This window comes from Sipha flava, unplaced genomic scaffold (genome assembly GCF_003268045.1).
Source record: "Sipha flava isolate LNK unplaced genomic scaffold, YSA_version1 282_pilon_pilon, whole genome shotgun sequence".
In the NCBI taxonomy this organism is placed as follows: Eukaryota; Metazoa; Arthropoda; class Insecta; order Hemiptera; family Aphididae; genus Sipha; species Sipha flava.
The window spans coordinates 256,070-274,426 of record NW_020272949.1 but is presented as its reverse complement, the minus strand read 5'-3'; the positions used below and the strand labels follow the sequence as shown (position 1 = coordinate 274,426).

The 18,357-nt window shown below is 32.8% G+C and overlaps 4 protein-coding genes across 8 annotated transcripts in view; 1 reads left to right on the top strand and 3 right to left on the bottom strand.

Annotated features, from left to right (window-relative positions):
- Nucleotides 1-2,078: 2,078 nt before the first annotated feature.
- LOC112685570 (protein GVQW3-like) lies at nucleotides 2,079-2,551 on the bottom strand. The gene is made up of 2 exons (XM_025557503.1): nucleotides 2,184-2,551; nucleotides 2,079-2,085 (listed from the first exon to the last, which is right to left on the bottom strand). Exons 1-2 carry the CDS (start codon nucleotides 2,549-2,551, stop codon nucleotides 2,079-2,081), a joined length of 375 nt encoding a protein of 124 aa, XP_025413288.1.
- Nucleotides 2,552-3,685: 1,134 nt separating this feature from the next.
- LOC112685586 lies at nucleotides 3,686-4,661 on the top strand. The gene is made up of 2 exons (XM_025557517.1): nucleotides 3,686-4,512; nucleotides 4,623-4,661. The coding sequence occupies exons 1-2, from the start codon at nucleotides 3,945-3,947 to the stop codon at nucleotides 4,628-4,630; spliced, it is 576 nt and encodes a 191-aa protein (XP_025413302.1). The 5' UTR covers nucleotides 3,686-3,944; the 3' UTR covers nucleotides 4,631-4,661.
- A 6,592-nt stretch (nucleotides 4,662-11,253) lies between these two features.
- LOC112685569 (protein GVQW3-like) lies at nucleotides 11,254-11,739 on the bottom strand. The gene has a single exon (XM_025557501.1). The coding sequence runs from the start codon at nucleotides 11,737-11,739 to the stop codon at nucleotides 11,254-11,256; it is 486 nt and encodes a 161-aa protein (XP_025413286.1).
- Nucleotides 11,740-15,278: 3,539 nt separating this feature from the next.
- Nucleotides 15,279-18,357, bottom strand: part of LOC112685560 (probable nuclear hormone receptor HR3) — a 62,507-nt gene continuing 59,428 nt past the window's right edge. For 3 of the 5 annotated variants that reach the window (XM_025557494.1, XM_025557492.1, XM_025557491.1), the window contains exon 9: nucleotides 17,242-17,350. In XM_025557494.1, the coding sequence (XP_025413279.1) occupies nucleotides 17,242-17,350 (109 nt within the window). Of the gene's footprint in view, nucleotides 17,351-18,357 lie in introns of all 5 variants that reach the window. The other 2 variants (XM_025557489.1, XM_025557490.1) reach the window with 1 other exon arrangement.

Sequence of the window (18,357 nt, the reverse complement as noted above, 5' to 3'; positions counted from 1 at the left end):
TTTTTTTCACGGACGACAAAATAACATGTTTCATCTGCAAATCGACGGGACACACTTCCTCGACGTGCAAAAAAACAATTCCAAACAGCATGGAAACCTCTTTCATTCCACACCAGACATATTCAACCGAGATCAATCCCACGCCAGTAAACCATAAATTCGAACAAATTGAAAACTCCCAACCACCCAACAATTCTTCAATGCTCATCATCACAGACGAAAATCCGCCAAATTGGAACAATGACACCGAATACTCAGCTCACAAACGCCATGCCCCACCAATAACTACCTCCTCAGCTCCCACCAGCCCATTATACACAACTTCTCTAGGGCAAATTCTTCTAAAGTCAAAAAAACAACACAAAAAAATCAAAACAACCGATTAAACCATTACATCTGCTGAATACACTCCAACCAATCAAGTAGCAATTTTTACTCTACCAGAAGCTATGAATAAAAAGGAAATATAAATAACAGGAAATAACATATTTGACTTACTCAAAAAAATCAGAACCTCCTTACCACTAAAGCAAAAAACAATATAACTCGGATTACATCAAAACTCTATAAAGCAATAGAAAATGAAGTTTTCATTAAAGCTTCATCAAATGATTTGGACACTTACTGATACTTACTTATTCATGCACACAACACACAACATACTATCATCAAAAAAAAAAGTCAGTACAATACAACCAAACAAGATCCTATATCACGTCATAACAAAAATGGTTAATATTTTACAATGGAACCTTAATGGTTTCTTCAAAAAACAAGAAGAGCTAGAACTCATCATCCAAAAACACGATCCCCAAATTATATGCCTCCAAGAAACAAACTTCAAAGACAACTACACCACACATCTCAAAAACTACGTAAGATACAGTAAAAACAGAAGAATAGCAGATAGAGCCAGCGGAAGAGTCACAATATACTCAAAATCGAACATCTCAACCAAAGAATTAAAAATAAACAGTAACCTCAAAACATTAGCTGTATCCATTCAACACAACGAAACATTCACTTTATGCAACATTTACCTACCAAATCAAACTGATTTTTCGTTATCAGTAGGGCTCGGAAGTTGTTGCATTTGCATGATTTTTTTGAACCATTAGATTTATTGCTAAGTAAGCTAGAAATTCATTCCAAGACACTACGAAAAACATATCAAAAGTTTTTAGTGCATATTTTTGCATATTTAGTGATTTTTAGATTTTAGAGCATATTTCTTAATTTTACAATTTTTCAAAGCATATTTTATAATTTATGGAGATTAGGAGATTCAACATGAAAATTTGTAAATAAAAAAATAAATACATTCATATTCAGAGACCTTACTAGATATTCTTATATCGTATTATTCAAATTTTCTTTTGACATTAAAAACTGTTTTTCCCCTATCGGTTAATATAATATAATATTAATATACGAGGTCTGTTCAAAAAGTACCAGGATTTTATTTTTAATAATTACAAAAATGAAGTTACATATTATTTAAAAACATCGCCTTCAAAATACTCTCCTCCAGACGATATGCAGTGGTTCCAGCGATCTTGCCATTTTTCGAAAGTCCTTTGGAACTGTTCTAAAGTTATAGCTTTGAGTTCTGTTGCCGTATTCGCTTTAATTTCCTCTACATCTTGAAATCGTTGTCCTTTAAGCGCAGATTTTAATCTCGGAAGAAAAAAATCGCATGGGGCTAGATCAGGAGAATAGGGAGGGTGCGGTACCACAGGTATTTTTTTTTCAGCCAAAAATTCACGAATTGACAACGCTGAATGTGCTGGCGCATTGTCGTGATGAAGAAACCAGGTTCCACTTCGCCATTTTTCTGGGCGCTTTTTGCGGATTCTCTCTCGCAAACGTATTAATACATCTTTATAGAATACCTGATTGACTGTTTGTCCATGGGGCACAAATTCATAATAAACAATACCTTCAATATCAAAAAAAACAATCAGCATTGTCTTGACATTCGATCTCACTTGGCGAGTTTTTTTGGTCGAGGGGAAAATTTTGTTTTCCACTGAGATGACTGTAACTTTGTTTCTGGATCGTACCCATAAATCCATGTCTCATCCCCTGTGATGATGTTTTTAATGAAATTAATATCAGCAGATCGATTTTTAAGGTCTTTACAAATCGTTAAACGATTTTCCTTTTGTTCTGATGTCAACAACCGCGGAACGAATTTAGCAGCTACCCTTCTCATTTGTAAATTTTCTGTTAAAATTTCATGACAAGATCCAATTGAGATTCCTGCCTCATTTGCTAACTCACGAACAGTTAATCTGCGGTCATTTCGCACTTTTTCGTAAATGTTCGCCACAACATCATCGTTTCTGGATGTCGACGGTCTTCCAGAACGTGGATCATCTTCAGTTGACTGTCGACCATCCTTGAAACGTTTAAACCACTCGAAAATAACGGAGCGACTTAAAGAATCGTCCCAAAAAGCAGTTTTAATCATTGTGTACGTTTCAGTTGCATTTTTACCAAGTTTCAAGCAAAACTTGATGCACACACGTTGTTCGTTAATTTCGGACATGACGAAAACGGAGATCGAAACAAACTGACTAGATTTAACCACGTATAATATTAAACTGAGATAAGATAGCGACTTCGGGTTTTGTTCAAAATATTATCTAATACGTTGGGAATATATCTATTTATAATTTAAAACGTTATCATGTATAGATTAACCGCAATAACATTTGTCCTGGTACTTTTTGAACAGACCTCGTATATACATAAATTACAACTACAGATAGCTTTATCTAAAATAGAATATTATACAAATCTAAAATAGAAACAGCTGCTATCGAAGTACGACGATTTTCTATAAATACTTTTATAGGAAAATAACTCAATGATTATTGACTATTGTTAATGGCATTTATAGACCTACCGCTTAGATATTTTTGTCAGTTCCGGCTTATACGTCCGTATTATCTGTTGTAGTTAGTAGTCCTATGCGTCATTCTTGTTTCAATTACCTACTTATATTATTTTTATTTCATAATGCCGAAAACCAAACAATCTGCGAAAAATCGTTTGAATAGTTTTGTTTTGGAATATGGTACGGATATATTCAAAACCGACGGAAGTATTTTATTTTGTAAGTTATGTGAAGTGAAAGTTAACAGTGATCGAAAATTTGTGGTCACTCAACACGTTAACACTGAGAAACATAAACGAGCAATTATTAGAAAAAACGAAAAAAACACAAATTCTGAAATTCAACAGCTAGTAACTAATACTCCGAAAAAGTGTCTTTTTTCACATGATTTGTGTAAAGCATTATTGTCAGCAAACATATCACTTTAAAAAATAAGTAATCCTCAATTAAAATCATTTTTAGAAAAGTATACGTCAAGAGAAATTCCTAGTGACTCGACACTAGGCAAAACTTATGTCGACGACATATACGAAGAAACTATAAAAAATATAAGAGAACAAATTAAAGAAAATAAAATATGGGTGTCTATCGACGAAACAACAGACTCTGAAGGCAGATATGTAGCTAACGTTATAATAGGAACTTTAAATACTGACGCACAGGGAAAAACTTATTTGCTAACAACCGAAGTTTTGGAAAAAGCAAATAATTCAACGATGGTTAAACTTTTTGATCATTCAATGTTCGTCCTCTGGCCAAACGGAATTCGTCATTATGACGTCCTATTGTTTGTGACCGATGCCGCACCATACATGGTGAAAGCTGGGCGAATACTTCAATCACTGTACTCTAAAATGATACACTTAACATGTCTCGCACACGGTATCCATAGAGTAGCCGAAAGTATACGGGAAAAGTTTAAGAAAGTTGATAAACTTATTTCCAGGATTAAACAGGTGTTCTTAAAAGCGCCTTCACGTGTTTTAGTGTTTAAAAGTGAAGCACCAGCCATACCACTTCCACCAGAGCCAATACTAACTAGATGGGTACATGGATAATGGCAGCTTTCTATTACTGGAAATATTACAAGGATATACGTAGAGTATTACTAAGTATAAATTCTGAAGATGCAATTTCTGTTAAAGAAGCTCAACAGTTAATTCAAGATCCCAATATGGAAGCTAATTTAGTATACATACATTCAAATTTTGGATTTATACCGGAATATATTACGAAACTTGAAACACAATATATTTCACTATCCGAAGCATTATCTACAGTTAAATATGTCCAAAATAAATTAAACGACTGTGAGGGTGAAATTGGTGTTGCGGTATTTCAAAAATTCAATAATGTATTGGAGAAAAATTGTGGATTTAAAACGATACTTAATATTTCAAAAATATTAAGTGGACAAGAAAGTTCAATGGAAGGTCTTCCTGATGATTTGACCGGTGACGATATTACTTACTTCAAATATGCGCCGATTACGTCAACTGATGTTGAACGTAGTTTTTCAAGGTACAAAACTTTGCTCGTGGATAATCGGCGATCTTTCAATTTTGAAAACATTAAAAAAAGTTTAGTGGTCCAATGTAACACTTTGGAAGGTAAAAACAAAATTATATCCAATGCATTTTAATTATTAATTAAAATACTTTTTAATTAGGCATGTACCTGGTGGTTTTTCTAATTTAGTAATTTGTGTTATGTATTTCAGGTATATAAATATAACTCGACAGAAGTGCATTTTTTTACTCAAGGAACATTTTTAATTTTTAAAGCGATTTTTTTATTATTTTTTTGTTTAAATTATGATTAAAAAATATAAATAAAAATAACTTTTATTACTTTGCTTTTTTTTTATTAACAAATTTAAAAAAATATTTGTACTAATGAAAATGTTGTGTAAAATAATTAAATATAAGTGCGTATTTTTAGAGCATATTTGTACTTTTTTAAGCGCATAAGTGCATGCATATTTAGTACTTTTTAAGTGCATTGAGTTCCGAGCTCTAGTTATCAGAAATGGAAAAGATTATATGTCAACTCCCAAAGCCCTTCATAATATTAGGCGATTTCAACTCTCATAGTATAATTTGGGGCTAAAATTATCCTAGGAGGTAAAATGATTGAAAAACTCATACAGAATGAAGACCTTGTACTTTTAAATGACTCAACTCCCACTTATATAAACCTTGGGAATGGCAACCTTTCTTGTATAGATCTAAGTTTAAGTTCACCATCAATTGCACAGAAACTCGAATGGGAAGTACTTCCAGAAATCTATAAAAGTGACCACATCCCAATTAAGATCGAATTATCATCAAGACAAATAAAAAACAAATACTCAAATAAACAAAGATGGAATTTAAAAAATCTAAATTGGAATTTATTCTCCGACCTACTAGAAGAAGAAACAAAAAAAAAATACTTGACCACAACATCTACGATATAGAAAAAACTACTCAGACTTTTACAGACCTCATAACTGATAGCGCAAAAAAGACAATAGACACAACTAATCAAACAAAAAAACCCAGAGTGCCCTGGTGGAACGATAAAATAAAAGAAGCGTTATCCAAAAAAATAAAGCACTAATAAATTTCAAAAAAAATAAAACCCCCGAAAATTTTATCGAACTCAAAAGACTCAGAGCCAAAAGCAAGTATCTTATAAAAAACAGTAAGAAAGATTCATGGAATATATTCACATCCACCATTAATGGAAAAACGAACCCATCTGAAGTATGGAGAAAAATAAAATCATTAAAAGGCTTATCCCGAAATAACGACATATTTATAAAAACCTCCAGACCACCTTAACCAATCAAATAGTAGTAGCAGATACAATTGGAAACTTCTTTCATGAAAACTTTAGCGACAAACTATACGAAGAAAAATTTATAAAGGATATAAAGACCCCAATGAGAGCATTCAAATTAAGTCAACCATCGATCCAAACAACCCAGACCAGATAAACCTAAATCTCAAAATCTCTATGGATGAGCTAGAACTAACACTGAGAAAGTGCAAAAGTAAAAGTCCGGGCCCGGACACAATTCCTTATAGTTTCTTACATAATCAGGAGTATCAACAAAACAACATCTACTCAATATATACAACCACATATGGAAAAAGGGACAGATCCCCAAAGGGTGGAAAACTTTCAATATAATACCTATCTTAAAGCCAGGAAAAAATAAACACTCACCTGAAGGATATAGACCTTATATCTCTCCTAAACACCATGGCTAAAATCTTCGAAAAAATAGTTAACTCTCGTCTGATTTGGTTCCTGGACAAAACAAAAAACACTATCTAACCAGCAAAGTAGCTTCCGTAACCACAGATCCGCAATCGACAACCTCACTATCATCAAGTCAGAATTAAACAACGCACTCAACTCCAATCAGTACCTCGGTTTAATAAGCATAGACATCTCCAAAGACTACGATTCGGTATGGAGACACAGAGTGTTACAAATACTATCAAAAATACTGACAGACTGCAACATGTTCAACAACATCAAATGCTTTCTTAACTCAAGACAATTCTCAGTCTCACTCACAAATACTCAATCAAAAAAATACACCCAGCAAAATGGAATTCCTTAAGGTTCATCGTTATCGGTCACCCTCTTTCTTCTAGCAATAAATGACAAAACTAACACTATAAAATTTCCTGTCAAAGCCAATCTTTACGCATATGACTTTAATTTCTTGTGCAAAAGTTCGAATTTCAATACAGTACAACACTTCATACAGCAAACAAAATCGCAAAATGGTCAACATTAATCGGTTTCAAAATCTCTAGCCTAAAATCTTAATGCATTATATTTTCCAACAAGAAAGGTCAAAAACATCTCAACGTCCAACTAAATGACAACTTCATTCCGAACAAAAATACAATCAAAATTCTCGGAGTTTATTTCGACCAAAAAATCAACTGGATACAACACCTAAAACACCTCAAAATATCACTGACAAGAAGCATCAATATCACGAAAATGATAAGTCACACCACATGGGGAGGCGACGAAAATACTCTCATAAGAATCCACAGACACCTCATTAGAGCAAAAATGAACTACGGTGCACCAATTTACCAATCTACCAAACCTAACTACTATAAGATAGTAGACACAACCTTCAACACAAGCATAAGACTTGCTGTAGGAGCGTTACGTTCAAGTCCTATTGAAAGCATCCGAAATCTAGCTTTTGAACCTCCCCTGAGCTAAGAAAAATCGAAAGAAGCTTAATGTACGCTGCAAGCATCACCAGAAATCCAGACAACCCAGCAAACAAGCACATAGGGGATCTCACAGAGTACGCCAAAGATTATGAAGTAAATCTCAGTTCACTAATCAAAGTTTAACCATACACTTTCCCCCCATGGAACACCAACTTCGATATCAACCTAGAGTTAATAAAATTCAAGAAATAAAACAACTCTCCAATAATATATAAAAACCATCTAAACGAAATACTTCAGAGACACAAAAATGACAACCTATATTACATAGATACCTCCAAAACAGAAGAAGGAGTGGGAATAGCAATCATAAGAGAAAATCTATCATCTATTTTCAGACTCTCAGAAAGTTGCTCCATCTACACCGCAGAAGCCATAGCTATCCTAAAGACAGTGGATACTATACTAGATCACGGGCACCCCGACAGAAACAATATAATACTCTCAGACTCACTCAGCACACTCTTAAGTTTAAAAAATAAAAGAAACACAACCGACATAGCCAAGCTCATACAACAAAAAATAAGCCAGTCAACAAGCAGAGGTTCAAACATATCCCTAATCTGGATCCTAGGACACTACAGGGAATGAAAACGTAGACGCAGAATCCAAAAAAGCAACGAAATCACCAAACATTCCAAAATTAAACTTAAAAACATACGCGGATGTAAAAAACCGTATCCAAGACATTATCCTAAACAAATGGCAGGAACACTGGCTTAGACAACGCACAAAACTCAACGAAATTAAAAATACAATATATCCATGGCCCAACCCCAACCTCAAAAGAAGAGAAAAAATAGTCATCAATCGCCTCCGGATAGGCCACACAAGGCTAACCCACAAGTTTCTTATGACCAAAGAAGAACCTCCTCAATGCCCAACCTGCGGCGTCATCTTATTAGTTAAGCACCTTATAACCGAATGCCTTAAATACGAAGAAGACGCAAAAAAAATGAACATGTATATATATAAGTATATAACTCAGATTATTTTATATCTTTTGAAGTTATATAAGAGTGATGATCTGAACTAAAGCCTAACCATTTATTGAGTCTCATGTACACCTATCTATAACAATAGCCAGGTTGTCTACCCATTTCTTACACAAAAATATAAAATAATCATAAGCATAAATAAAAAACCAAATCTACATTTTGATTTAAGTTCTATAAAAATAAATATATACACAACAATATTAAAATAATTATTTTTATTTGAGTGATCTTGAATAAATTGTAAATTAAATATTAAAAAAAAAATTTAAAACGTCGTATTTATTGTATAATATGAATAGTATGTTCTTAAAAATAGTTTAATACAAGTAAAATATTTTATAAATAGGTCAGTAAAATGTTTAAAAACCAAACTTTCAACATTCTTAGCAATTCTGTTCAAACGTTTATGCGTGTATCGAATACGTTTGGATAACATTGAACTAGGTAAACATAGTGCAAAAATACATAAAGTTTTTAGAGAGTATAGTGAAAAAAAAAAACGTAATAAAACCATACTTAAAAAATCATGTAATTACTGCAATTGGACAACAGTAAAAAATACAACTCGTTAACTAAACCATATTTTAGATTGCTGTAAATGCTCTAAAAACATTAAAGATGTCTTTAATTTTTTTTTTTTTATGTTTATATTATGTTTTATTCAATCTGTTTCAAAGAAAACAATAAGAATTAATTGATGATATAGAATAAGCTAAAATAAATATAAAATGGCAGATTAAATAGATTGAAGAGGCCTCCCGTTGGAGGTACTACGACATGAATAAGATTTATTTAGACTAGCCGGTCACGATACCACTATATTTTTAATCTTTTAATTGGATTACCTGGGATGGAAGTAGATGATAGGTCGAAGATTAAGGGATTTGCATGCTGGGCTAGGCCGCTATTGAAACGTTTATAGTGTGTTTTCGCTAGTTCAGAAACATACGGAATTTTAAGGTCAGAGGGGAGGGTGTGATTAGAGATAAAGAATGGCGCTTTTAGAATTGTACGTAGAGTTTTTGATTGGAATCTTTGGATGCGGTTAATGTTGGAAATTTTGGCAATGCCCTATAATTGGATCCCATAAGTCCAGATGGGCTTGAGTAGGAGCTTATAGAGCAGGAGTGTATTGGAGAGTTTCATATGCTTAGATGTTAGAAGTGGTCGAAGGAGACGGAGCGGGCATTGAGTGTACGGGTTTTACTAATCATGTGAGGTTTCCAGGTGAGGCGGTGGTTAATAAGGATGCCAAGGTATCGTACACACTGAGCAGGAGGGAGCGGTTGGTTATTGAGGAAAAGTGTTGGACATATGCCATGGCGAAGTGTAAAGGTACCGTGAGTAGATTTAGCTTCATTCATTTTTACTCCTCAAGTTTTGTACCACGATTCAAGGGTGTTGAGATGATAATGTATGTAAAAGGAAGCTAGGAAGCTAGGATAGGATCTGAGCTGGTTGTTAATATGGCTTTGTCATCAGCGAAGTCACCATCTATAGTATGGGGTGAAGTGGGCTGGTCTGAGATGTAAAGATGAAGAGCAATGAGATAATTACTGTGCCTTGTGGTAAGTCTTTAAATCTGATGCAACTCATTCAACTGATACAAGCACATGGTATAAATTTTAGTTTTATTTTATAATTTTATCACAAGGTAACTTAAAAATGGTTTTAAATTCACGGATAGATGATAATTTTGTACCTATATTTTACTACCTAGTAGGTAATTAAAAAACTACAACTAACAATAAGAAAGTGAATATCCATGGATTTAAAACCGTTTTTAACGTCACTTTACACATAGTAATCATGGTCATATTTGGCGACCAGATATTTAATGTAATAATTATTTATGGAAAAATAGAGTAGGTACCTATAACCTATATGGTAGGTATAAATAGTAAGAACCTATTATTTACCGAAAGTTTGATTTTCGACCACGGTCGCTTCGTTGCTTCGTTAACGCTTTTCGTTCCAATGCTTCGTTGGAATGTCACATTTATCCGTCGAGCGGGCAGTAAGATGGGAATCCCATAGTGGCGGGCGGTAAATTGGAAATCCCAAAAAGTACGAGAGGGAGGGAAAGTGGAAATCCTTATAATACCGTATAGTAAAGTGGACATTTCCAAGAGCGCTGGCCGCGTATTCCCAGCACAACCAGAAACTTAAATGTATTCCATGGTCCGTACAAAACATAAACTTTCGGTTAAATCTTCGTCAACTCTATGATCTATTTATTTAATGCTTAAAAGCATGAAAAATATGAAACATAATATTAACGTTGGTACTTATTTAAAGTTACAAGTTTTTTTAAAGAGAAAATCAAGTGGATTAAAAGTAAAAATTCCAAAGTTTTGACTTCAACCGATATAAAATATTCATTGACGAAGCTCTTGATATTCAATATTTAGTAAAAAGGTAGGTAGGTGAGATAAAATTGTTTTGTATATATTGACTATTCATTCTTCGTTCATTTATTACGATATATGTAATATTCATTAATGAAATATATATTAAACATTAAACTTATCCGGTGATAGATCGAGCACGGTCGTTATAGGCCAACCTTTTTGACGACCCGATTGAGCACGGTAAAAACAAAAATACTGTGTACAACGTTGTCAAATTGAAAACTAACTATTAGGCTATTTACCGCTTCCATCGACTCAAATCAGGTCCCTTTCAAAGCAGATTTTATCTTTGGAAACAAAAAAAAGTCACACGGTGCCAAATCTGGTGAATACGGAGCGTGTTCGAGCACTGGAATGCGCTTACCGGCCAAATACTGCTTCACAGATAGCGTGTTATGGGCAGGTGCGTTGTCCTGGTGCAAAATCCACGAGTTGTTCTTCCAGAACTCGGGCCGTTTCTTACGAACTCGTTCTCGCAGTGTTGCTAAAACTGATAAATAATAAGTCTGGTTGATAGTCTGACCCTCTGAAACCCATTCAGTCATCACAATACCGTTAAAGTAAAAAAAAACGATCAACATTGCCTTGAATTTTTATTTGGACATCCTTGCTTTTTTGATTCTAGGCGATTCAGGCGTCTTCCAATGCATCGATTGCCGCTTTGTTTCAACATCGTATTGAAAAATTCACGTTTCGTCGCAAGTAATAATGTTTTTCATCAGTCCGGAATCTTCTTCTAACCTTTCAAGGAAATCTGAGCAGACCTGTTGACGCAAGAGCTTTTGGTCAGGAGTCAGGTTTTTTGGCACCAACTTCGCACAGACTTTTTTCATGTGTAATTCCTCATGTAAAATTTTTCTAACCGTTTCTTTATCGGCGTTTACAGCCTCGGAAATCATTCGGATGCTTTTTCGACGATCTGCACGCACAATTTGGTTGATTTTGGTCACTGTTTCCGGAGTTGAAACAGTGACAGGGCGACCTGGGCGCTGGTCATCTTCAGTGCTCTCTCGGCCCTCACTAAAACGCTTACACCACTCAAAAACACGTGCACAAGATAGAGAATTGTCCCCATAGGCCTCTTGCAACAATTTATAACACTCAATCGGAGTTTTTTTCAATTTAACGAGAAATTTGAGATTGATACGTTGCTCCTGTTTTTCGTCACACATGGTTTTCGGCACGAGAAAAAAACACGTTCGTTTCTAACTACTACTGCACAAATACTAAAATAGTAACGAAAACGTATTTTGATAAGTGCACAGATAAGATATTTAGATACCCAACGCACTAATAGTTTTTTCCCCACCCGTCTACGGCCCCTTATATACTGGCAGTCTCGTTATTTAATAGCCAGACCTCGTACGATCCAAACTTGATTACGGATGTTTTCTCTTTAGTTTTACATCTTTCCCAAACTGGAATAGACTAAACAAAGTTCAAATTTCTTTCCTAAAAAGTATTATGGGCTATGTTAGTCATCCTTTCTCCCAGAAATTGAAGTGGAGTCATTGTGTCCTCCTTTTAATATCAGGTGTTGCTAGCTTGCAGGAAAGTTCCTCCTAAAATCTTTTTCTCACTCTAATTATCTCATTTTTAATTTATTTTATTCTTTGTTCTTAACGTGGCGTTACGTTCCTAAAACTATACTTGTCCTCTCTTTGGTAGCTAATTCTATCTCACCTTTTCATGAATATATTCTGACTAATATTTAACATCCCATATATGAGATTGTTAACGAAGCCCTTCTGTATCCCGTACACGTTAACCTAACCTATTTCAAGGATTTACCTCTTTTGAACTTAGGGTTACTTCTCCCGTGGTTATTAACAATCTTTTTTCGGATTTTATTGAAAACCATTTTATGGATTTTATTATGATTTATACGGACGGTTTCGTTTCTCCTCTCTCGGCTGGTTACTTATTTTATATTCCCAAATTATACATTTCATTTACAAAAAACTTACCCTCTTCCACAACTTTCCTCACAGCTGAGTGTCTTGCTATTATAGAAGTTCTCAGTTGTATCTCTTCTTTCTCAAATAAAGACATTGCCGCGAACTTGTAAAGCTACTGAATCAATATTAATACATTTAAATTGTATCGATACTTAATGAAAAACAACATTTTGAATAGATAACCGAATAAATAATACAAATTTTCCATGTATACTTTACCTACATACAATTATTTAAAATACCATTTTTGGTTTTCCAATAGAATTATACTTTAAATATAGAGATGGCGATGTGTACCTAATAATAATATACACCAGATTCCGGCAAAACAGTATACATTTTTTTTTTTTTTGTATCGCATATCGCTATGATGAATTTTGTATACATAGTATATACGACTGTGTTATTAATATATAATGCGCGTTCTTACCAAAGAAGAAATAACCATTCGCAGAAACGTTCGATAAACATAAAATTACTAATATTTTGTTTTCCCGGTAAAGTAGCTATAAGCAAAACTATTGCTTTTCTTTTTACAGTTTTAGATGAAATACTATAAGAACGCATGTGAACATTATATCAACCCTACCTGTTTTCGGCGATTATATGATACGAGTATTATGACAAGCAGTGGCGTGTGCAGGAATTTGGTATTGGGAGGGGGGATTTTAGACATAAAAATGTATTATTTTCAATTTTTATTCTTTATTATTATACAAAAAAAAATTCAATCAAGGTGGAAATTCAGCCTTCTGGCTTTTTACTAAATTTATTAATAATGTGTTCTATAGATAATAGAATGTCTAATCGAATGTATGTTCATTATCGCAATTCATTTAACCATGACTGCCCCGTCGTATTTCTTAAATATATTTTTAAACGCTTAAGACTAAAAAACAAGCCTATGTGAGGGGTATATTCCCCATCATCCCTCCCGCGCACGCCACTGATGACAAGTGCAGCAAATCGAAAGCGATTATAATTTATTATTTTTACTATTGTACAAAAACGTGTACATAAATAATATTGGTATGATGTTTATAGTAAGATGGCGGAATTCAAAAGTGATTTTTTTCGTAAATGATATAGTCTGAAAATACCTTTTCATAAATTCTGATATTTGATCCTAATTTTGATGCTCGCGTGGAACGTATAGATTTACGACATTAAAATTGCAAACCATAGGTACATTCTCGCAGTGAATAGGGACGCCAATAGGTATTAGTTAGCGATTAAGACAAACCAAGTACACAAATATGATGACATCTATAATTGATATGACTGTAATATGGTCATGCTTAGGTGCTTACACAAAAAAATATTTTTTTTTTTTTTTGGAGGAGGTTAGGTTATATATTTTCGTATTTATAAAATCTATTCTTTTACTCATCCCCCTCCCATTTTTATTTATGCTCCTTGTTATATTGACGCATGGTGACCGAGTACTGTCACTATGTATAATTAAATAGAATTAATGAAATAAAAACCAATATTTACCATATAATCTACATGCGTATATAGTTATATACGTATATTTATATATTTTTCTTGTTTTATAATATTATCTCTCGTTAAACAATAATAATAATAATAATAATAATAATAATAATAATAATAATAATAAGCGATAATAATTAATTAATAACAATAATAATAATAACACGGAGCACCTTTTCTAGTAGTAGAGGAAAACGAAAAAGAATAAAAGATAATAAAACGAAAAATAATAATATTGAAACCCGAACGAATATAATAATATGCGTATTGTACTCGTGTACGCGTTTCGGAAGAGGACAAGGATGAGGTGACAAATTTATAGATATATACCTATATTTATGAATATGTATATAAATATATGAATTACTATTTCATTCGACGAGAACAAACGATAAACGTAATATTATGTAAAATATACATGAATAATTATGTGCGCTTGGGTACTTGACTGTTGTATACAACATAAAAGTATTTTATTTGTTTTCCATATATTATATACATATAGTATACTATGATGCGTTGTACTAAATAATATAATATATGTATATAAATACCTAATAATAAAACGACAAGTTCAATAAAATTTAAAGAATTGCGGGCGGGCGCAAATAATAATAATAATAATAATAATTATAAAAAACAATATATCAATTTCTTTTATCGTAAAAAACTAACAATATATATATATATATATATAGTGTATACATATTTATACAATATATATTATATATACCAATATATTATACTCTTTTATATATTAATAAAAATCGTATTTTACACATATTTTTCACTCCGTCTTCTTATACCTAATCAATTAATTTCACAATAATTACCCCACATCACATTTAATTCCTATTCGGTTTTTTAATAATAATATTAATGATGATAATAATAATAATAATAATAATAATAATAATAATAATAATAATAATAGAAATAAAAATAATAATAATAATAATTATAATAATTTTTTTAACGAAAACAAATTAAAACTATTCGCATATTAAATATTGTATAGTACATATTACACGTATACATAAATCAAAATATGTTGTAGATGTCGTCGTCGTCTTTGAACAACTTACAAATAATATATATATTATAAATATGTTACAAACTTTTTTTTTGTTTCGCCACTACTTACACATATAAAATATGTATAGTTTATATGTTATCATAATATATATATATAGAAGAAAAAAATTATAATAAACGACGAAGACGACAACGACGACGACTGTTATATAATTTACAAATAAAACGTAAAATAATATTTAAAATAATAATAATAATAATAATATTAATAATCATCGTAATAATAATATATTAACGGTGGCGGCGGCATAGCGGCGGCCATGTTTATAATAATCTATCTATCCGCTCTATTTATCTACAAAATGTTACGATACGCGCGTAGAAATAGTACGTTTTACTGTTTATGCATATTATATACACATACATAAAATGCTACAGATATAAATATGTGTATACACGCAAGCACACACACACACACACACATACACTGTGCCTACGATATATTTAGTACATACGGTAGCGGCTACACAGCGAGTGAGTATATATATGTATGTATGTGTGTGTGTGTGTGTGTGTGTGTGTGTGTGTGTGTGTATGTCTGCAAGTGTGTGCACGATTAAGTGTCGGGTGTATACGTGTGTGTGTTCAGCGAATTGCTAGTCCTTATTTATTTTCCCGTTCGATTTAGTCTCGATAAAATGAACGAATTTTCGAAAGAATAAAAAAATAATTAATACGGTCGTGATTGCCGCAAATTGCGATTCTACGTCAGTTGCCGACGCTACGGTTTTTACATTTTAAATGTGAGATGCATTCATCCCTATATCGTGCATTATTATTATTATCCAGTACACGAAGAATAATGCACTCTAAATAATATTATTTATTTACAACGAAAAACAACCACGCAACAACAAACCGATGGTGGAAAAGTGCAACTTGCTGCACTGCACGATAATCGAAATCGAAATAAAATAAAATTTACGTACATCTATTACGATGTTACAAACAATACAAACACATTTTTACATATACACGACTGCGTACGCGTGAAACATGCATCGCGTATTGTTATGTAATACGTATTAAATACGTGTACGCTCGTATGATTAAGATTGAATACGAAAAAAAAATTAGGACAACCGCTCGGTAATCAACGACGATGAATATAATTCGCACACATATACATTCACACACTTAGACACACATAAATATATGCGCACAGCACAAAGATGAGACGGCAAAAGAGATGTACGACCGCGTTTCTTTTACACCATAATTACAATAACATCACCACGCAGCCTCCTTTGCAACGGATAGGTGTACCGTATTTCAAATGTTCGCTTATCCTAATCGAGGAGAGGGTAGATGAAAAAATTCTGCACACAAACGTATAAGTATGTAACGCGCAGTGGCGTGACGAAGGACCAGCTTAATTGAGATGTACGTGTCCCGAGCTATCGGTTCCTCCGTTCGGCGAATAGTTAATATGAATTTTATTAGATCAATTTTTTCTATCATTGGACGATCGTTCAAAAATGTATACGTTTCACTTGGGTAAATAATAAAAGTTAATCACGCTACTAAACTGTGATGTATATGTATATATAAGTAGGTATATTATATCATGCCGGGGATTCGCGACCCCGCACGGATAAAATATTCGGTACAGGAACAACGGTATAATATACATGTTTCGGTATCGATACTAAATTAATGATCGTGCGCGCTCAGTGTATCATATATCGAATATGGTATAATATTCGCGTTGTGTAACAAAACGACAAGAAAACGACGAAAACGGTAAAAAAAAATAACAATTATTATTACTATCGTTATTTCAAAACGTTATAACCGGTGTACGAGAGATTTTGGTGCGATAATAGTTTTACTAAATATTTATAATTTTTACAGCTTTAAATTTTTTTTTCGAAAGTATTTTTATATATATGTGTACGTATCACATGCCAGTCTAGGATAACTTTGCTGTTGCTGCTGTTTATGCTACATTATAATACGTTTATATTATATATATATATATATATATGTGTGTGTACACGCTCGTCATCGCTGTCCCACCGAAGAGACCACCGCCGCCACCGTCGATGCGTTGACAATTGTCTTCGCCGCCGTCGCCGTCCCCGCCACCACCACCGACTCCTTCGCCGACTCCTCTTCCTCCGATCAACTGCCATCGATCGAAAACAGTTCTTTGTGCAGGGCCGGGAAATCCAAATGTGGCGCTGAACGACGCAATTTGGCCAACGCTTCCATGTGCAGCAGTCCGAGTTGCCTACATGAAACGATAGGAATTAAATTATATATTATTCCGATCAGTGTAATATTATTACAAGAATCGTTTAAAGACAATATATATACAGGTATATATCATTTTCTAAATACATTCGGAAGTGTAATTCGAATCCGACGACGAGGGGAGAGTACAGAGGTATCTGCTAAAAAAAAAAAACCCGAACCGTCTTGACTCTAAAATGATGGTGGTTCTAAACGTGTATGTAATTTTAAATTTAAGTAATTACGTAAACCGGTTATTTTGAGTACGAACGTTATGAATTAGCACTGTACTCGTTATAAAAAACGATTTTAAAAATAACCGGCATTATCGTTCATCGATTTCAGATAAATTTCCAGTATTTCAATCTTTAAGAAGACCTTGTACTAAAATCGAATAAAAATTTGATATTTTTATTTTATATAAAAGTTGTATAAATATATTATACTGCAGCAGTTGAACCTTTGTATGTATACTAGAGTAGACTAATCGTGCGGAGAGATTATAATCTTTTAACAAGGAATTGACTATTCGACCAATAAAGATCCAACTACCCTTCTCGTGGAGCTCAAAGTTACTAATTAACAATACCCTTTGTATTATTCTTATAGTTTGCTTACAAAAAGGGAAACTAATCATTACATGATGATAAAATAATTTCGTTCATGTTTCTAGATTCCAGATATACATAGAGATTATTTTCTTTCGATTATAATTGAATTATATAAAAATTTGATACATTTATATCAATACATAATAACATTAATAATTAACACAAATTGTGAATGACTAATGAGTAATAAAAATACTATATTATAATGCTATTGGTAATTTTATTGACATAATTTCAATTTTCGATAGTTATAACTTTAATATTTTTGAATTGAAGTTCGTTTTATTTAAGTAACCAGTAAATATTGTGATTAAATGTTTTTTTTTTAGGTTTACTAAATTTTAATCACTTAAAATCCTTACCATTAATCTATAAATAAAGCAGGAACATTTAT